Source organism: Myotis davidii, unplaced genomic scaffold (assembly GCF_000327345.1).
Source record: "Myotis davidii unplaced genomic scaffold, ASM32734v1 scaffold390, whole genome shotgun sequence".
Taxonomy (NCBI): Eukaryota; Metazoa; Chordata; class Mammalia; order Chiroptera; family Vespertilionidae; genus Myotis; species Myotis davidii.
In genome coordinates, this window is record NW_006282748.1 from 2,748,679 (window position 1) to 2,770,482 (window position 21,804).

The following is a 21,804-nucleotide window of genomic DNA, read 5'->3' on the forward strand; positions in this document are numbered from 1 at the left end:
CAACATCTTGACCAGGTTTGTTCCAGTAAGAAAGCCATGGATATCTTCACCTTCACCCTTCTGAGATATGTCCTACTATCTCTTTACAATGGCTGTGACTAGTCTTCAACTGCTCCATGTCCTACTCAAACTTTTCATTTTTTTTAAGTTTATCTTTATTGTTGACAGTATTGCAGATGTTCACTCCCCTCCCCCCACCCCCTTGACTCCTTCACCCTGCACTCCCCAGGCCTTCACTGAACTATTATGTGTATCCAGGCTATGCATTAAGTTCTTCGGCTAATCTCTTTTCCCTTCCTTTGCTCTGAGATTCCTCAGTCTGTGCCATGTTTCCATGTCTCTGGACCTGTTTTGTTCTTCAGTATTTTGTTCATTAGGTTCCACATATAAGTGAGATCATATGATACTTGTCTTTCTCTAACTTGCTTATTTCACTTAGCATAATAATCTATAGGTTCCTCCATGCTATCTCAAAGGATAAGAGATCTTTTTTTAAATATATTTTTTATTGTTGACAGTATTAGATATCTCCCATCCCCCCCCCTTTACCCACTGCTCCCAGCCCCTAGAGATCCTTTTTTAAAAAAATATATGTTGTTATTGATTTTAGAGAGGAAGGGAGAAGGAAAGATAGAAACATTGATAAGAGAGAAACATCAGTCCACTGCCTCCTGCATGCCCCCTACTCGGAATTGAGGCCACAACTGAGGCATGTGCCCTGAGCAGAAATCTAATGGGTGACCTCTTGGTGTGTGGGTCAATGCTCCACCACTGAGCCACACCAGTTAGGTAAGAAATCCTTCCTTTTTGACAGCTGCATAGTATTCCATTGTGAAAATATACCACATCTTTTTTATCCATCAAAAACTACTAGATTTAATAACTGAATTTGACAAAGTAGCAGGATACTAGATCAAACTTTTTTTTTAAGTCAATTACTTTTCAGAGATGTGAGTTTTCTCTGTGTGTGTGTTTTTTGTCTTGTTTTGTTTTTAAGTTTTGGAGCAAAATAATTTTTATCTCTGGGCAAAAGGAGATAAGCTCTATGGTGTTAAAGTATTAACTCACATCTGACAATTTGGTGATAAGACTGAACAGCTTTCATTGATCCAGAACTGTGTTTCTTAGAATCTATAACTCAGCATTCAACCTGACCACCGCAGATCCCCAGGCGCACACGGCCCCACTCCTGTTTGAGCACTTGTTTCTGTACTGTCTGACCCGACCCGGATCAAATCCCCACCTCGGGTTTTGCTGGGTTCCTGGATGACCTCAACCTTCCCTCACCTGCAGCTCAGCCTCCTCCTGCTGCTTCCTGCACCTGCGCCTTCCTGGGTACTTCTCTTTTGGCTTCTCTTAGCTCTTCCAGCGGTGTTCCTCCCAGACAGACCTTGCCTCTACCTGCTGCCCCTCTGAATCTAGATACTGCTCGCTGGCTTATCCAGTGGGCCCCAGACACAACCGACTCGAGTCTCTGTGCCTCACTTTCCCTGCATAAATGTATCATGTGAAGACTTCTCTCACAGAGTAGTTAACTGTGGCCTCTTCACTATTTATTTCCATTGTATTAATTCATAAATTCATTCATTGAGAACCAACTATGTCAAATGATAAAGTTGCCCCGACCTTTGTTTCTAAATTATTTTGGCAGCCTGCTCACATGAAGAGCTCGTTTTCCATTGGTTCCAGCACAGTGCGGGGCAAAGAGCGCTGGGGCGAGAGCCAGACCTGAGTTCTAGACCTGGTTCCTCTGGCCAGCAGCTAAGCGTGGGTGCTAGTAATTCCCTGTGTTTGTTAAGAAATGAATAAATATAAGTGAAAGTGCTTTATAAGTAGAAAACACTTGATTAACCATATAGAACTGACCAAGCAAAAGTAAGTTTCTTAATTCCATTGTAGACTTCTTTTATTTGAGGGGGTGAGCACATTTTCATAATCTCATAAAGAAGCTGATGGACAGAAAAACCAGTCTGGCCTTTTCTCCAAGAGACCTGAAGGAAAGATGCTGTAAAGTAAAGCAAGTATGTATTGGCCACTGTTTTCGAGGCAGGAAGCCAGGGCGCCTCAGCTCGGAACCGGGGTGTGCCCGGGAGCCGGGCCGTCAGCTCAGGCATGGGCCCCTCACCAGGGAGCTCAGTGTGAGTGCCTATCTTTTCCTGAGAGCAATTTCAGCATCAGAAGTTGCATCTGAGAGAAAAGTTGCTTTGAGCAACCGTTTTAACTGGTACCATGAACTTTGTCCAGAGCTAGTTTCACAGCAAACAATCAGCATCAAACTCTTCTCAGAAATGAGTGTAAATTGTGAGAAAGGCAGTGAATGAGGAAATCCAGGAAATACAACAAGACTATCAGATAGTAAGTGCATGGATTTGAGTGAAAGGTGACAAAAATAAGGTCATCGACATTATAAGAAATATATAATAGTTTAAAAATTCAAGCCACAGGAGGTTGGTAAAGCCAGAAAAGGGTGGATAGGTTCTGGTTGGGCTGCAGAAGCAATTCACAGAAGAGGACCCTGGAGAAGGCCTTTCCTCTGCACCCAAAGGCGGCCCCCAACGCTCTTGAGTGGACATGTGGGCTCAGCTAGGCAGGGGTCTGGCCCATTGCTGAGAGCAGACTGGAGGCACCAATAATTTTGACTGACCGACTTAAACACAGAAAAAGGAAAGGAACATGGCAGCATGAGGTGTTTTTTTACTTTTATTTATTACTAGGGGCCCAGTGCAGGGATTTGTGTACCTTGAAAGAAACTGTGGGCCGCGAAGTTGTGGTGGGCACAGGGGCGGGTCTTGGCCCATCTGTGTTCCCACCTGGCCCCTCCTGCCGCGGTCCCCAGTTCCACGTCTGCGGGCAGCCCTGCTTCCGCTAGCCCTGCTCCCATGTGCTGATGGCGCAGGCCCCACTCACACCCGCCGACAGCATGGAGTGATTGGGGCCATTGCCAGCAGTGGGTGCAAGTGATGGCTGCTGCCCCAATGTGCCCCTCAGAAGCAGGGAAAGGTGGAGAAGCCCTCAGGGGTGATCAGGCCAGCAGCCACAGCTCGCACTCACTAACAGCACCAAGTGATAGGGACCAGCGCTGGGCGCTGGCAGCAGGTGGGAAAGGGGCCGGCACCAGCAGTGGGTACAAGCGGGTGTGAGAAGAGGCTGCTGGCCCCAATCACCCCTTAGGAGCATGGGGAGGTGGAGAAGCCCTGAGGGGCGATTGGGGCCAGCTGGTGAGAGTGGCGGTTCCGGCACTAGCAGTGGGTGCAAGAGCTGGGCGGGACTGCGGCATGCAGGAGCAAAGAATTTTCAGTAACCACCAGAGACTTGCCCCAATAACAGTGACCGGTGCCCCACCTTGGCCAACACCTGCCATGTTCCGTGCTCTGCCACCCGCTACCAATGCCCACCATGCTCTGTGCACGCCTCCTGGTGGTCAGCGCACATCATAGAGACCGCTTGTTTGTTCTGTAGTCAGTCTATTTGCAAATTAAGGTTTTATATATAGAGATTTTGCCAAACAAGCAAAAAACAAAACAAAAACACAAAAAAACAAGATTAGGATGCTAATGGGAAGGTCTTAATAAAAGAAAGTTTAAGAGGCTAACATTCCAGTCCTAAAACATTTGACTTATTTATAAATATGTTTTTATTGATTCTTGAGAGAGAGGAAGGGAGAGGGAGAGAGAAACATTGATGAGAGAGAACATCAATTTGCCTCCTCCTGCATGATCCTCAGTGGGGATCAAGCCTGCTGCTCAGGCATGCACCCTGCCCGGAATTGAAAAGGTGACCTCCCAGTACTAATTACTGAGCAACACCAGCTGGACCATTTATATTTAAAGAAGAATCAGAAGCACGTGAGGTAAGCAGACAGGGAAAACTCTGAGGCTTCACTTGGGTTAGACCAGGTCCTGCCCATTTCACAGTGTGCTCAGATTTCCACAGTTCCCAGAGTGCTAACTGTATGGAGCAAGGAGGGTCCTGAGCATAGTTCTAAAAATGGGGTAGGTGGGTAGGGAAGGCTTGTTCTCCATTAGAGGGCTCGGCCCATCTCATTGAACACAAAAGAGAAGGAGGCCTTGTGGCTCCAAAAACATACATGTGGGAGGACAGAGGAGAGAGGTGTGAGGTAAAGAGCACAGGCCTGGTGCCCTAGGCTCTGGGTTATAGATCTGGAGGATAAGGGTGGGGCCAGGGGCCTTCAGGGGTCCCTGCCTCCATGCTTGCTCGTCTCAGGGCTGTAGTGACAGCCTGAACAAAGCAAGGCCACTGGGAGGCTCTGACAGCAGGTGAAGCAGGGAGGAGCAGAGAACACTGCAGGAGCAATGACTTGACAGGAGTTCTTGGTAGGAAAGGGTGCAAAACCCAGCTGTGTTCCGGCCCTGCCTGAAGCCGAAGGTTCACTGGCAGGGACTTGCAGCTCATGTCAGAGAAATGCACAGTGATTTCAGCACAGAAGGAGGGCAGGTTCATGGCTGGGAATTATCAAAAACTTACCAATTTTAAATTAGGTCCCATCACTAAATAGAGGGAGTAGTTTTAATAAATTATGTGTCCATAGATTAGAATTCTCTCTGGAAGGCACAGGGTGGGGGACGGGGGGAAGTTGGTAGTTTGAAGACACACTTTAAATTGGGAATTCTTTGACAAAAAGAAAGGGGAAGCTTCAGCCCCTATCACCATGTTGTGAAGTGTAGACTGTCATATAGTGAACCTCGCAATAGAAGGGGAACTTCTGGAGAACACAGGAAAGGAAAAACAAAGCAGCTGTCTCAGCAGGGTCCTCGAAAATAAACAAAGAAACCTTCAATTATCTTTGAAGAAAGAACCAGAAAAATGAGAGGAACATGTGAAAAGAGAATTTTCATTATCCTTTCACTTCTGTCTCTATAGGAAAAATGAGTTGGCCAAGTCTCAGGAGATGTGAGAAAACCAAATGAGAATAGGGGATAGGACCCACAGACACTGGCCACAGTGAAATCAGATGGGCTCCCAGGACCTCCAGCATTTCCTAAGAAAAGGGTGCTGATACAGAAAGAAGACAGTGAAGCACATAAAGCTGGTTTTGTTTTCATGAAGGACCTTATAAACACAGGTGCATACTTACTGAATTTGACACCAGGTCGCTTGTGTGGCAACCAGTAACAGTTGTGGAACGAAACAAAGGATAGGAAGATAGAAAAGAAATACATGCTGTGAAAACCTTCTTGTATGGCATTTTCTATTTATCATGACAATACATAAATAAGAACAAAAAAGTAACAGTGAAAAGAAGGAAAAATTCATGTACTAATACTTTTAAATTACAATAATGAGTATTTTGGGAAATGAGGAAAAACAAACTTGTATGTTGGTTTATCATATGAATTACAGTTTGTTTTTCAGTCTTAACTTCTGCAAATTTGTAAGTGTATTGTCAAAACTGAACTTCTCTTTATGTAACTATCTTCATTCATCACTGATATAAAACTTTTGTTTTATTTGAATTTTGAAAAATGTCTTTCATGTTAAGCAACAGATATACAAATAGTTACGAAATGTGTTAAACAAAAGGATGAGATTGAGAGATTAATAAAAATCTCATTTTACATCAAGTTCCATAAACAGCATGTTTATGCTTTTTTGGATCAATTCTAGTGGCTTTCAAATACCTCCACTTTCAAAACATTGTAAAGACAGGCAAGCATGCAGTGGCCACAGAACCACAGACTGAAGCAGCCGACCAAGCTGGTTCCAATGTACTCTGCACATCACAGGAGCTGGAGATGCAACTGCCCCATGGAGCTCTGATTCCACATCATCTGGAATTTACTGAAAAAAAAAAAAAATCCCCCATGTCCTGCCTGCTAACTGGGAGTTTTGCACATTCTGTTCGGTAAAGAATACATTGTTCATTAAAGGAGATGTAGCGGAACGTTTGAAGTATACTATTAATACTCCACTGTAGACACCACCATTGTTCAGACTTAGAACTTAGGTCAACAGAAGCATTTTTGCAGAGAGCCATATTTTATCACTGGCTCTTTAGGATTGATTGCTGGCTCATGATGGTAATAAAAAATAGGCCAATCTTTAGCTATTTATTAAACATTGTTTTATAAATGTTCCACATCTGTACTGGGAGTGGAGGGGTTCTGTTGCACTCTTGGTGGCTGCTGAGGAGGGGCAGATGAAATTCCCTAATTCCTGGGGTTGCTTTCCTGCTTCCCCAAGACACCCAGCTCTAATCTGAGAGAAGGGGAGGGGGAGCAAGATGGAGGGGAGGTGAAGGGGAGGGAGGGGTGAAGGAAGGGCAGAGAAGAGGGGAGGAGGGGGAGGGAAGGAGGAACAGAGAGGGCGAAGAGGTGGGGGACAGAGGGGGGCTTCAAGTCAGAGACCCCAGTGACCAAGCAGCAGTGGAAAGCACACAGAGCAGCACTGGAGTTGGGGGTAAAGCATTTCGGGAAGTCTTACTGTATGAGACTGTGGAGAAGTGTCTGCAAGGTTGCAGGTTAGCACCCGGTTCCCAGGGGAGCAGCCAGGCTGTGCCAACTTGTGAGTCTGGTGAGTGCCCTGACTGGGTTCTGGCCACTCCAGGCAACAAAGTCACAATCCCCAGGCCCCTCCCCTGAACCACCAGCCACACCTGCCCCCAGGCTCCTCAAGCAGAAGAGAGGGGGCTGCCCTGTGGCCTCTGGCCCTCTGCCCAGCAACACCACCCTCGCCCCCTGCCCGCTCTGGTCTGTGGCAGGTGCTACCTGCCAATAACCTTTTGCCCCCAACTCTGCTCCGCTTCTGGTGAATGCAGAACAGCACCTCCTCACTCCTCCATGGCTGTCTAACCACGCTGGCCACCTCACTGGGTAGATTTGTCTTTAGAGAAGTCGCGCAGGGCATCCAGTCAGGCTATGATGCCCGACCCTCTACCTCCAAACTGCTCTCCTGCCTCCAGCCTGTCCAGCATGAGCACAAATCAAATCCAAGTCCCCCCATGGCTGCCCCCAGCTTAGAGGATAAGGACTTACCTCAGTAAGTAAAGCCTGCCCCTCCACTCTCCACCTCTAGCTTCTCTCACCTTCCCTGGGGCGGGGCAGTCTGAGAGCAGCTTCCAAGTCCACTGCATTCCGTCCCATCTACACCTTCACTTGCATGCTACCCTCTGTCCAGATGCCCTTTGCCCTGCTCCCAAGGTCTCCACTCAGCAGGGTACTCTCCACAGAGCATGCATTTATTCCCCGCGGAATAGTCAGGAGTGCTGCCTCCTCTCCCCAGCTCAATTAGAAAGTCTCAGAAGACAGGGCTGCCTGCACAGCTCTTCCCTTCTCTCCTGGCAGTCTGTGAGCAGCTGTGAAACACTTGGTGAAGTGGCTCCCCGGGGAGCTGTGAGCACTGTGGCGGACTGCAGCACTGGAAACGGGCCTCCCCTACTTTTTGTGGCGAGGGTCTTGTCATGGGGCACAGTGCTTAGCAGAGGCCCAGATATCATTGGACCCTGATGGCATTCCTCCAGTCAGGCCATGGGTAAGCACCGGTTAGTGGGGGTGCATGGCAGGCAGGGATGTTTCTAGAAGGCTTTCTAAAGGTGAAGCCAGTGACTTCAGATAGCACCTTCTGGGGCAAAGCATTAGGAGGACTTTTAGTATCAGCTTGTTGACACTCAGATACTTGGGAGCCAGCGACACTTCCTCCACCTGCCACACCCAAGCTGAGGGCTAGGGCCGCTTGCTGTAAGGCAATTCCCCGGCTCGGACCCCACATGGCCCACAGCGTGCAGGCTGCCCTGCTGGCCAGTGTCCTGTCTGTGTAGGAGAGGCAGGACAGGAGAATATGGGGTGGACCCGTGTACCCTGCTCTCCCAGCTTTTCTGACACTGCTCACAGACCCACCCTGCTCTGCGGGCACCCTGGCACTTGCCCGTTCTTACTGGGTTCTGGAAACCCAATCCCTGGCCCCGCCCCTCAGCCCTGAGGGTTGGGAGGCATCCTGCCAGTCTTGGGTTGCTTCAATATTCACTCTTGCCTCCTTTGCTCTGTCCTTACTCAACTCAAATGAAGACACTCATCACAGCAATCCCCAAGCTTTCTGTAAAACCCACACCAGACATTGGAGGCCTCAATCTGAGTAACGATGGCACATGCAGGACAGAAGACCATCCGCTTAGGGGGCCAGGCACTGATCCCACCACTCCACACAGGGGCCATTCTGGGTTCCTGCAATGGGCCTCCTGGGGCCCGGCTCACCCCGCTCTCTGCCTGCTCCTCCAGGCTAATCAGAAATGCCCAGTCAGAGGTGTGTGTGGCAGCAAAAGTGCCTCCAATCTAATGGGAACCCATCTTCAGAAAACAATGCTGACTCTAATGCCCACGGTTGTCAGCATTTCATTAGTCAAGCCTTCCTGGTGGTATTGGCATTTCCAAAGAAGTGCTTGGATGTCAGTCCTCATCTGGCCACTTTTTAGCTCTGTGACTAGGTAATGCTCAAGCTCTCTAGCATTTGGGTTCTTCATCTAAAAATGGGGTAACATTAAAATGTCTCTCACAAGTCTGGATGCCAGCTCCCACCACACACCAGTGCTCAGTGATGGCTGACCTGAATGGGGCTGGCTGTGTTGCTATCTAGATGGAAGGTCTCTGGGATAAGGAGGGGCTTCCGGGACACACACACTGCCATCCAGGAAGGCTGCCGGCAGACTGGCTCTGACGCAGCACCGTGCCACCAAACAGGGTGCCGTCTAGCACTGCTCACCCCTTCCAGGGAGTTTCTTTCATGTTAATCTTGAGAAGAAGTTGCCCACATGTGTGGGTTGCCTCCTCCAGGACTTCCCCAAGGTATTCCAGAGAACCGGGATCAAACTGGACTTAGCTAGGCCTGCCTGCCATGTGACCACCTTGCCCGCCTGCTCAGCTCACTGGTTCAGTACTTCAGCCTCCTACTTGTTAAACACAGCCCCTTACCCACACCTGCTCCATAGGCACCTGAGGAAGGCAGGTAGTGATAGCAGGCAGACGGCTGGGATGCAGCTCATTTTCGGAGTGATGAAAGCCAGCACCAAGTCAAGCAATGCTCCTCCTCATGCCTCACCTCTCCCTCGGCTGCCACATCAGTGCAGCTCAACACAGACCAAGCAGAATCAGAACATCTGACCTGCACATGACAAGCCTCTCTAGGGACTCCTGTTCTGAGGAAGTTCTGTGCCACTTGGGCCTCTGGTCACGAAGGGCACACCCTTTGCAAAGCAGAAGGTGACATTTCTTTAGTACAAATGTAGAGGTCTTTTTGATTTTTATTTTCCAAAAAGGCTCCCCAACAGGGCCTTGGGGAAACCCAGAGCCGAGCAGCAAAAGGCAAACCTGCTCACCAGAAAGTATGGTTCCTGTTTGTGCCATTTCTGGCCACTTCTGGGGGTGGGTGCATGAGGCTAAGGGGAAGACAATAGACGTACGTAGACCTCAAGGGAAGAGGGGCCAACACCACGCTGGTTGTGATGCTCCATTTGTGCATGCTGCTGGGTACGTGTGTGTCCTGGACGACTGAGCAGCTAAGTGGGAAGGCCACTGTACGCTGATGTGACCTCCTTGGGTCAAGCTATGCAAACGAGCAAATGGTGGGATTGGCATTGTTTCCAAAAGCTATCTCAATCTACATTATTCCTAGAAGGGACTGTTAGCTCAAAAAACCAACGCCTTCCCAACTCCCACCTAGTTTTCTTAAACAGGCCTTTGTACAAAAATCCCACACAAAAAGTTTTTTCTACCTCTAAATAAACTCCACATCACACTCAATTAGAATACTGAGCGGCTGAGTACTTTCAGTCACCTGTTAAAATAGCTTTTGGCACCAATTCTAATGACCTGAACTAGAAGCTTCAGGAACTACTAACTCTTTATGATCAACAGTTTGCATAGAGGTCTGCAGCCAAAATAAACCCCATTCGCAGATGTTCAAACATGCACTGGTAATTCTCCCCTGATGGAGAGACAGGCAGGGCACAATTGCAACCTTTAGTCAGATACTCAATAAGGTGGTTAAGCCTAAGGTGCAAAATAGAACACTAATTTTGATACTAGCTAAAATAATTATGCTGTTATTACAGTCACAGGTCTCTAGCGGGAGGGAAACGAGAGCGAAGTGTCAAGATAGCTCTGCATAATGAAACACAGTCAGAGTGTTACATGACTCCCTGAGCCTGGGCCGAGGAGCCCCTGCTAGATCCCAAGGGATGGAGGTGCTCAAGCCTCCCACAACAAGTCGAAGGCAGTTTTTCTTTTTTTCTCATTTCTCCCCTTTCTCTGGCAATACAAGGAAAGGGAAGAGGAACTTCCCTCTGAAGTCTTGGTGGTTTCTTGTTAAGTACATGTATAAATACAGCATGTTGAAAGCACATTCTTAATAAAATTATTAATAACTCAGAGTCAGGATGGGAGGAGCCGTCTAGTGGATCACAGAGCTTGACAGTGTGTTCCCCATTTCTATGGTGAGAGGCGGGTTTACAGAGCAGCCTTCGTGACCAACTCATGTTGTGCAACACAAGCTCTGCCTTTTCCCTGGGTGCCCAGGTACCTGAGCTCAACATGTCCCTTGAGTTGCAGACAGGACCCCCTGAAGGTTAAGAATTTCTCTAAAACACAACTCAAAACAATAAAACACAGCTGTGTGTATGCGTGTACACACACACACACACACACACACACACACGATTACTAGAATTTATAGGCTCTCACTAGAGTTCATAAGCTGTCTCTGCCTGAGTGATGTGAGCAGTTCCAGATGCTGAAAGTGGGGTTCCCTATTTAGACAAAAACTAAAAAGAACCAGAACCCAATACATTAAAGAAGCCACTAGTGGAAAACCACGCTCATGGAAAAGCAAAAATGCTATTGAGGGCTGTGAGGACACTCAAGGTTAATTAAGGTACTCTGAAAAACATGATTGAGGTCAAAGAATCACGTTGGGCAGAGAGGGTTTATCAACAGATACCTGAATGGAGTGAGCAGAAACCTGAATGGAATGGGGGTGAATGGAGTGAGTGAGCAGAAATCTGGATAGAGTGGAAGTGAGTGGAGTAAGTGAGCAGATACCTGGATGGAGTGGAGGTTAGAGCAGGTGACCCAGTTAAGTCACCTTCACTGTAGGCCATGGTTCTGAATTTCAGGCTGGAAAGGATCTGTGCAAAAGTAAATGACAGAAAAAAATAGCCTATGAAAACTTGCCTGTGCCACAACCATCTTGTTTCACAAATCAAGGCCCTGGGGCAGCAGCAGTCCATTGCTCCCCCATCTTAAGCGTGACCTAACCACTGGGCCTGACCAGGGCAGAGAAGAGGCCTCTGCCTCCAACATCTAGGCATAGTCACGACTATCTTTAAAAAAATTTTTTTAAATATGTTTTTATTGATTTCAGAGAGGGAGCGGGAGATAGAAACATCAATGATGAGAGAGAATCATTGACTGGCTGCCTCCTGCTAGCCCCTACTGGGGATCGAGCCCACAACCCAGGCATGTGCTCTTGACCAGAATGGAACCCAGGAACCTTCAGTTCGTAGGTCGATTCTCTATCCACTGGGTCAAACTGGTTGCAAGCCTGCTGAGTCAGAATAAACATTTATGCCACAAACTAATCAATGCCATGTCATCTCACCCATCAGGAGCTGCTACCAGATTAGCCCAACACAGCTCCAGTCCCCTGCCAGGAGCTTCCAAGCACTGGAAGCAGAAACTTGGAACACATGGCAAGGCGGGGCCCAGGCACAACTGCCTGTAGTTCAAGCCAAACCTGTACTTGAAGTAAAAAGTTACACCCCAGCACTCTCACCCCCCAAACTGGATTTAAACAAGGACAATGTAGGAAGTCAACTTAAATTGTTCCTGGAGCCAGTTTGTGGTTTTTCACATTAGAAGCTGGGGGTGGAATCAGAACCTGCGCTCAACAGCCTGCAGCAGTGCTGGGGGGCGAGGGAGGGGGGCACAGGGGAGTGGCTGGGCCATCTCTGTGGGAGAGGCAATCACTCCAGACTGCTGGCATTCAGTTCCCACCCTGTGCAGCAGCACACAGCTCCCGTCTCTGAACTTCTTGCTTTCATGGATGATTGACTTTTCTCCGACGGAGAAATTGGTTCACATTTCCTAGTGTCTGCTGTACTTCCCCCGGAGGAAAACAGCCTCTAAAATAAAATCAGCATCTGTGCTGGAGGAGCAGTCTCCGAACCTGCTTCATGGCCCTCCCAGGCAGGAACACGCACCGCCCATGCTTTAGCTAAGGAAGGATGCTCTGAACACAAAGTGAAATGTGGCTACGCTACCTTTTATTAATAAAAGTGTGTAGCTGTTGGTAAATGTCACCATGGAGAGAACATAAACCATGGGTAAGACGCACCAAGAGAGATATGCCAGCTGGGAGACTGAAGCACGTGACCAGAGGCTACAGTCAGGATGGCAGCAGGACTGTCGAGACTGCTGCCCAGGCACCAAGATTGTGGTCAAAGGCATCGCCGCAGCACTGGAATTAAGGCAAAAACATGTCCTCTCGCTAAGAGTGTCCTCAGTGCTCAACATGTAACAACACGATTACACAGGTACTCCATTTAAAACAACAGACAAGTTCACAGAAAAGTTCTGGACACTTAAACTCTAGGTTTTCTTTCTGGCAGCACCAGACTAAACTCGGTGGCTCTGCAGCATTTCCGACTTCAGGTGTGTTACAGTCTTCTGAGAAAGGCCCAGTACTTCAGAACGCCCGGTGTGGCTGTGGAGAAAGAACAGTGCTGGCAACAAATAGTAAGACAGCATTTCGGAACCTACAGGAATGTATTTTGATGCTCATAAGTGAACATACGTTTAAGCATTCAAACTGATATCTTCAATACTTTCTAGTTAACATATTTACATTTATTTTTGGTTTAAGGAAAAGTGTACTTCATAGGCAAATTATTTCATCTGTATGTGGGAGGTCCATGGCCACGTTTCTTATTGAACACCTGGGGCCTGTACGCCCGTAGAGTTGGGAGATGTCATTGTCCCAATCCCCCAAGAGCTCACCTGTGACACACCCTCTAAAGCACGGGAAACCTCTTACTCAGGCTCCTTGTGTGGCAGCATCAGAGAAAGAGTGCAGCACCTCCTTAGGGAGAAGCCAGGGATGGGTTTCCATTCCGTGGCTCTGCGCGCTGAAGCACTGGAGTTGTACAAAGGCTGGGGCACAGAAATGCTTGCAGCACGCCGGCATGCCCGCTGGCCCATGCTACAGCTGTAGGTGCTCTGCTGCCTGCTGGCCGTGGCCTGAATGTGGAATTTTACCCACCAGAAAGCATTACTGGAGCCCAATTAAGAAACTTTAAATAGCTCAGTGACATTGATGCTTTTCCCTTTGGCTTCAGAAAACAATTACGACCGAACATCTTTAACTATGAGGCAGAGTTGACTGGAACCACAAAAAACACCTTTTCAAAAAACATTTAATGAGGTAGCTGAGATCAAATATCAAATCCACAGCATACACAAGGGTGCTCAATAAGTGCACATTTAAAATTGTATTTTTAAATGCAAACTGCTACAATGCCTAATAAATGTTCTTTCTTCCCACTACCTAAAGGTATGAGCAAGCCTTTGGAAGGGCCCCTGGCAGAGAGAGACAGCAAGTGGTTGGGAGTCAGTGAAGCTGGAGGGAAGAGAAAGGCAGGGCATTCAGAGCATACAGCTTTGGCTGAATTGGTAGTGCTCCCCATGGAACTAAAATGCAGTGGGTGCCACAGAGAACAAATACCACACAGAACCTGGGGACATGATGGGCTCCAAGGGGACCTGACTTGAGGCAGCAGGAAGCCCAGGGCTGGGGCAGTCATTAAGTCTAGGCAATGGTCAGAACACTGACCGCCACCACCTTCCAAGGCCCCTGAAGCCATCTCAGAGGGAGTCTGGCTACCTGCTGCCCTGCCATGGCCACCTGCGCTCTGGGGGCGGCTGCCTTCAGCCACTGCCCAAGTTCTCAGTGCGTGTTCACAGACAAGGGCTGCTTCTGGCTGCACAGCTCTACAGACGCTGACAGGAAAGCCCTCACTTGGAGCTCTGGGCAAAGGGAAAGGGGGTGGTAGCAGCTGGCAGTGTGGACTGAGAGTGCTCGTCACTGTTCACACACTCACACATGCAAACAGACGCATGCAGACAGACACACACACACACACACACGTGCACACTGACCCTCAGAGGCAAGTGACAGTGTGGGCAGCGAGCAGCCTCCAGACAGTGCAGAAGTTTTGGGAAGACAGAGTGGAAGGGCCTGAGACAGGGCTGGGGAGGTCTTGGATAGGAACCTGGATCCACTTTCTTCGCCAGCCTCCCCTCCTGTCCTCCGAGGTGAGGTGGCACCCCACACACCAGGTCGCCTGGTGGAAAGGCAGGCACCAGATCGCAGTGTTAGGTCTCCGTAGGGTACTTGCTGTAGGCCAGAGGAGGCAGGGCCTGAAAGCTGCTCTCCCTCCAGGCGCCGGGCGGGGCCTCCGTGCGCCCCTGCTCTTTATATTTACCCAGAATGTTCCTGGCTTCTTCTGCATCCCTCAAAGGGCTCTCTCCATACTCCTCCTTCAGCCACTGCCGGTACTGAAGGAGTTGAAAAGAAAAGCAAACGTCACACACACACGGGCATGCATGTAAGACTTTTACGTGTTACATACAAACTGGCAAATACATGGGCATGGGCAGTCACAGCTCTGTGGTTGGCCAGGCAGTGTCAAAGAAGAGAAATTACTGCTTCTTCAGGTTTTGGCTTGAGGACATGAATGTCAGCCAAACCCAGAAAACAGTACTTGACCCCCAGAGAGAGAAATGAAGCACATGGGGCCCAAGGAAGATGGTAAAGGGTGGTATCCTGTGGCTGTGGCTGGTGAACAAGGGACCAGGGAGGACGTCATGTGGGGTTCAGGTAAGGTGTCCTTGGACCAGATGTCCTCTGTGGGCCTCTCCAACTTCAACCTCCATGCTTCCGGGGTGTGTGGAAAGACAGGCACCGTCCCAGGGTGTGCTGCGTACCTCCCGAGTCCCTGGAGCACAGTTACCTCATGGACTTCATGCTTCTCAAATTCCTGGAGCTGTCTCTGGAAGCCCAGGTTGGGGTTGGCACAGGACCTGCCTGCACGCACAGTGTGCAGGGCATCTTCCCAGCCAAAGTCAGTGACGGTCATGATGTACGCGATCACCAGCGTCACACTCCTGGAGACACCGGCCAGGCTGTGGGGCCAAGAGAATGGCCTGTGGGCAAGGAAGGTTTAGGGTCTGCAGTCTACCTTCTGATCCATTTGGAGCAAGTACTCTATGGACCTGATTCTAGAGTCTTCCTGCCTTGGATTGCGAGTGGACAGCAAGCCAACATGCTACCTGGAAATCCCTCAACCATGGACACAACCAGGCAGAGGACCTGAGAGCACACACACACGTGCTCTGAAATTCAGCCATGGTGTATACTCTGCGGGCAGTAAGGGTTACGTGTCTTTAGCAGGCTGAGTAGGGGACCTATTGTAAATACATATGCAAAGTAAGGTGGTCAAGGAAAGGCTGTGCTGCGTCAGATTTGGAGTGTTCTAGTAACGGTTTCTGATGGGGAAGTTTAGCACAATTCTCATTTTGAGAAAAGCCTATATTCAGATTTGCACAGCTGTATGAAATACAAATTCCTAGACTATGAGACCTACAGATAGTTAAATATAAATAATATTATCAATATGGTAATAACACTAATAAACCACTTTGATGTGATGTCTCTTCTGTAAGGCTTTATCTCAGAAATAATGAAAGCTTTTAAAAAATACATCTTCTCACCCTAACCAGTTTGGCTCAGTGGATAGTGTGTGGGCCTGTGGACTGAAGGGTCCCAGGTTCAATTCTGGTCAAGGGCATGTGCCTTGGTTGCGGGCACATCCCCAGTGGGGAGTGTGCAGGAGGCAGCTGGTTGATGTTTCTCTCTCATAGATGTTTCTAGCTCTCTATTCCTCCCCCTTCCTCTCTGTAAAAAAATCAATCAATATACTTTAAAAAATCATATTAGTACTTTGACTAGATCATGGTAAACTTAAGTAGCACAGTGATCCAAGCTGGAGCCACGGCCTTTACCAAAAAATACATCTTCTTGAGCTGCAACCTGGAACCCTAGAAGTCCAGGAAGAGAAAGGAGTTCAAAACTGCCCTTTAAATGGCTCCAACTGCACTCCCTAAGTGATACACACACGTGTGTGTGTGTGTGTGTGTGTGTGTGTGTGTGCATTTTTAGAGAGGAAGGGAGAGGGAGAGAGAGGTAGAATCATCAATGATGAGAGAGAATCACTGATTGGCTGCCTTCTATACACCCCCTACTGGGTGGGGATCAAGCCTGCAACGCAGTCATGTGTCCTTGACAGGAATCAAACCTGGGACCCTTAGGCCTGTAGGCTGACACTTTATCCACTGAGCCAAACCAGCTATGGCCCCAAAGAGCTTTAATGAAAAGGCAAACAATGCTACAAAACCCACCATTTGTATTTATACCATAAATACAATATACTCTTTTTAAAAGTAAAATAAATAAGCACTCTATTTCAAGAACTTTATAACATACTCTTTTTAAAAGTAAAATAAATAAGCACTCTATTTCAAGAACTTTATAAAACTGCAGAACACCCTTTTTAAGCAATCAAACTATCTATGTTTCTGCTCCCCCATGACAGGTCCCTGGCCCTTAGGACAAATGACAGTTCTCATGAAGGACCCCTATGGACACTGTGCACTGGACTCCCTCTGCCACCAGGGCTGCCCCCCACTTCGGCAGTGGCACGCCCAGTGGCGCCAGTGTATTTCCAGAGAGCTTCACTGCAACAGGGACTCGAGCTGCTGGCCAACATCGAGCCTCATTCAAGGCGGAGAGGCAGGTACTCAGCCTGCACTCTGACACTGAGCATGGCTCCAGGCTTTGGCTGCTGGCTCCCATACCGGATAGTGATGCTGCCGGAGGAAGACAGGAGAATGAGGGAGGGAAGTGAGAGCCGACACTCTGGGAGAGCTCACTTTGCGCCAGGCTCCGTGTGCTGTCCTTCAGCTCCACCTGTCCCAGTCCCTTCCTCTGCAGTACATATATACATGCATGTATATGTATGTGTACCTACATCCACACCCAGAATCCAGGGGCACAGCTGTATGTAACTGCTTAATTCTAAGTCTATTCAGATCCTTTCAAAGCCAAACACACACAAAGTCCCAACCTAGATGGAGAGAGAGCCGCCACTCTGGTGCTACGGTGACGCAGTACTACAGTGATGCGGTGCTACCACCACACACGCAATCACAGCTCTGCGGAAGGAACTGTGCTCTGAAAGACCCTGAGGGCTCAGGAACAAACCTACAGTCCGTGCCCTCCATGGAGGCTGCTCTGACAGAATGGCAGAGGTTGGCCACAAAGGCTCTGCTGTCCAGGGGCCTGACAGTCCCTACAGAAGTCCTACTTGTGAAGATGAAAAACCTGTTTTAGGGTTCTCTCTCAACGAAGGCCAACGGTGTTGAACAAAGAGGAGACTCAAGTGGGGTATGTGTCTGAGGTTTCGAGGGAGGAAAAAAACCATTAGGAGATGAAATAATTAACTGCACACAGGGAAGCCCTGAGAATCGACCAAGCTGAACGGCTTTCAGGCAAGAGGCATACATACCAGTGGACAAGACAGCCCTCTCCCCGGAGCCGGCACTCGTGAATGAATTTAATACTTTCTTTGAAATGTCTTGTCCTGAGGGGAGAAAAAGAGAGAAGTGACATTCATTTACTCAACACATGGTAAAAAGTCCACCTGAGGTTTGTTAGAAGGTCTCGGCCACTCAGTCGGGCAGAGCTGCCTGCGTGTCAGCGCCCATCACACGCCCCAAGGCCTGGGGAGCTGAGGCCTGGGGGCTGCCCACATCTGGGCTGCTTGGATTTGTCTACTGCCACTGACTGGTGTCATGGTGGGTGGCTTTTGCCCAGCCCACGGTCAGTCTGGCCCCCTGATGTTCGGCAGCACATCGGTAACCCTACAGCCACTTTGGTGAGGAAGGTGCCCACGTTATGCAGGCTCCCTAAGTCCAAAAAGCTAGTTTACTTCTGACACTCTGAACAACCACTAAGTCTTCCACACCGGCCTCCTCCTGTCCCGTCTGTGTGACAGGAGAGCTGTGTGGAAATGACAACTGCAGCTCCAACGCCTACCCACTCAGTAGCTCAGTGGCTGCGTGGCCTCAGGAAAGCCCCGTGGCTCCCCTTAACCTCTGCTGTAGTGGGAATAATGTTTTACATGCCAACATGCTCCATGGATTCTAAAGTTCTCTAGGACAATAATCCACGACCCTCACTTCTGACTCTCAGCTTTGCTGCCATGTGTCTAGTCAGAATGGGAAATCCAGGTATGATGCGATGATCACCATAGGCACTGACTGCAGAGAAGTTCTGTAGTGTTAAGTTCAGGTGCCTAGCCGCTCTGGGACAGGCATAAATCTGCAAAGTGACTCAGGGCATTGCAACTCTACTCCCAAAGACTGGCTTGGTGTAAATTGGGCAAGAAACGATTCCTGATGGAATCCTGACATCTGAGTGTTAGTGCTAAGAGTCCTTAGAGTGGGGTGTGGAGCCATGAAACTGTGTGGAGGGGTGTAAGCACGGGGTGAGTCCAGCTCGAAGGCCAGGTGCTGCAAGCAGGTGAGGGCTCGGTGCTCAGTCTCCCATTTCTCAAACCCAGCAATGGGGAGCATGCAGTGAAACCCTCTGGCTCTGCAGGTGGCGGAGCATGTTCGGCTGCACTGACTTCACTGGGGCAGCAGCAAGCTCAGTCTTCAGAATCCCCTATTCTCTTCAGTTCTGGCCTGAGAAGTAAAGGAAAAGCTTGGCTGGGGATTTCTGGGAAAGTTTTCCTTCTGATGAAAGGAAAGCTATCTCTGCCCGAGGCTTCCTGCCAGGGCACTGGAAGTGAGCACTCTGCCTAGAACTGCATCAGTCGCCTGGGACCACAGGTGACAGGCCTCCGAGTGGAAGGGTAGCAGGGTGGATAGGGGGACATCAAGGTGTTGCTGCCTAGGCCTGGGAGCATCCATTTTCAGACTTCTGGGTCAAGGAGTTAAGTAATAAATGTCTTTATAACTTAAAACACTGTCAATCAGATATTCTATTACCTACAATCAAATACAATCTTCCTGATATCAGCAACTAATTCAACAGTTTTAAACACATGGAGCCAACTCTTCTGGCTTAGGAGTGGCTACAGGCTGCTGTCTGCAATCGGCTTTGTGGTTTACACAGTGTGACCTGTCCTCCTCTGGGGGCCACTGCATAGGGGAGACGGGACAGGGGTAAGTGGGTCTGACTGTATATCCGAGCCGGACAGCCAGCCCAGAAACCAGGCCCACCCCTGACTAGAGGCTAGTGGCCAGGGGTGCAGCTAGAGTGTGCATGCCTTTGTCACCAGGCCAGCCACACTAGGACATCCAGGGGATCTGGAAAAGCCTCCCAGGCCACAGCCTGTGGTACAGCCTATCCTTTGTGGGAGAGCTGCATCCGGGATAAGATAGCAGGGAAGAAGAAGGCAACCAAAAAGAGAAGAGCACACCTAGGAATAAATGATGACTGCCTTAGTGCATAAACCACAGACTGCCTGGGAGCACTGCAAAAGCATCCAGTGACACAGGAGCTAACAGTGCTCCACCAGGCGGGCAGGACTTGCTGTCTGGGGACAGGGTCGGTGCTGTGGCAATCACCAAGATCTTGCAAAGATGACACATGAATCCTTTTGCTGAAATTTCGGAGTGGGAACATCTTATGTCCAGTTTTTATACTTGCACATCCCAAACTATGTGCACAATGGAACCTAGGTCTTAAGCAGTGTGGAGTGTATCTGGGTTCAAGAGCAGCCTTGCCACATCTCAGAATAAGAGGTGGGGGGGTGGGGGTGGTCAGGAGGGCAAATCTAAGCTTGCCATGGCCTAGAGACAGTGTGTAAAGGAACTGAGGGGCCGAGGACGGGCCCTCACTCTGCCCCTACCAGACCCTTACTCCTCCAGCTCTAACTGCATCCAGTGCAAGTGCAAATGAGCCCATGAGGGCTCCTGTGCACCCTGCAGAGGCCAGAGTGCCTGGCCCAGGGGTGCAGCTATGCCAACAAAGTGCCTGCTCAGAGCCCTGCCAGGAAACTTGACTCATGACACTTTAGGCATGAGGCCAAGCCAGGCAGGCATTCCTAGAAATACCTTTTCCAAGAAAAGCCAGGAGGCAGGCGTGCTCACTACTGCTTTGGTGTGTTGCAGGGAGTGGGGGGGTTATTTCCAGGGAAGCTAATGACATAAGCCCAAGCCCTGGCCATTAAACACCCTCCTCCACAGTGGGAAATACCCACGACTCTGGTTCTGATATTGCTCCACCCTCTGACTGAAGCAGAAGCATAGCCTGAGGCACCATCACACCACAAACTGCTTCCATAAACACAGGTTCCCTATTCCTGCTCCTCATTGAGTATTTGCTTCCACACATTCTGTAATAAGCAAGCCAGCCTGCTGGTTCAGAAGGAAAGCACAGTCTGCAAGTGTTCCAAAAATGCCGCTGCCACTGACACTCAGAGAGGGAACTCCTGGGCCACGTGTGTTCCACACTCACCCAATAATGCTGCTGCTGCTGACACCCAGAGGGAACCCCTGGGCCATGTGTGTTCCACACTCACCCAATAATGCTGCTGCTGCTGGTGACCACCCAGAGGGAACCCACTGGGCAGGCAGGGGGCACTTCAGCAGAGATATCCTTCATGGGGCTCAGCAAACAGCCCCACAGCTGTATTGCCCAGGTGCCCTTCCTCATCTTCCTCCTCAATCTGTGCTAGCCTCCTTGTGGACCAGTACATCCCCAACCCCTCCTTCTCCATCCAGAGACAAGAACCAGGGCCAGCCATGCTTTCCTGACCTCCAGAGAGCAGCCAAGCAACACCATATGGTGTTCATCTTCGTACTCCAAGACTACAAGTCTTGGTCGCTGTGATCCCCCTGTGGGCATGAAGAGTCCTGTCCTGTGAGGACCCCGCCTCCGTGAGCTGAAGCCTAGAAATGGCCCAGCACCCTGATGGCAGCTGGGCTTACTCACAGCAGCCATACAGACAGCAAAGCCACGAATTTTTGTGCACCAGGCCACTAGTATATAATTTATTTTTGCTAATAGCTATTCTTTGTGGTTTTGATTTGCATTTCCTTAATAATTAGTGATGTTGAATATCCATATAATAAAAGACTAATATGCAAATTGTCCCCTCTACTGGAAGTTCCAACTGGGAGTTTGACCAGGGGATGGGGCCGGCCCACCAACTGCTCTTGGCCCCTCCCCCTGGCTGGCCCCACCCCCAATTGCCTCCCAGACACCACCCAAATTCATGCACCAGGCCTCTAGTCTTTTCATAAGTTCCAACTGGGAGTTTGACCAGGGGATGGGGCCGGCCCACCAACTGCTCTTGGCCCCTCCCCCTGGCTGGCCCCACCCCCAATTGCCTCCCAGACACCACCCAAATTCATGCACCAGGCCTCTAGTCTTTTCATATGTCTTTTAGTCATTTGTATTTCCTCTTTGAAAAGATGTCTATTCAGATCCTGTGCCCATTTTTCAATCAGATTAGCTATACCTTACTTTTCATTCTGGAAAATAAGGTTATTTTATTTTTATATTATTATTTTTTAAATATATTCTTATTGATTTCAGAGAGGAAGGGAAAGGGAGAGAGAGAGATAGAAACATTAATGATGAAAGAGAATCATTAATCATTTGCCTCCTGCATGCCCCACACTGGGGATTGAGCCTGCAACCTGGGCATGTGCCCTGGTGGGGAATTGAACC

At 49.2% G+C, this 21,804-nt stretch overlaps 1 protein-coding gene across 1 annotated transcript in view; it reads right to left on the reverse strand.

The window, feature by feature from the left end:
- Nucleotides 1–12,246: 12,246 nt before the first annotated feature.
- Nucleotides 12,247–21,804, reverse strand: part of DUSP22 (dual specificity phosphatase 22) — a gene marked incomplete at its 5' end in the record, with an annotated part of 59,480 nt that continues 49,922 nt past the window's right edge. The window contains 4 exons of the mRNA XM_006753212.2: nt 12,247–12,708; nt 14,486–14,558; nt 15,014–15,185; nt 17,627–17,701. Of these exons, the coding sequence (XP_006753275.2) occupies nt 12,662–12,708; nt 14,486–14,558; nt 15,014–15,185; nt 17,627–17,701 (367 nt within the window). The remainder of the gene's footprint in view (nt 12,709–14,485; nt 14,559–15,013; nt 15,186–17,626; nt 17,702–21,804) is intronic.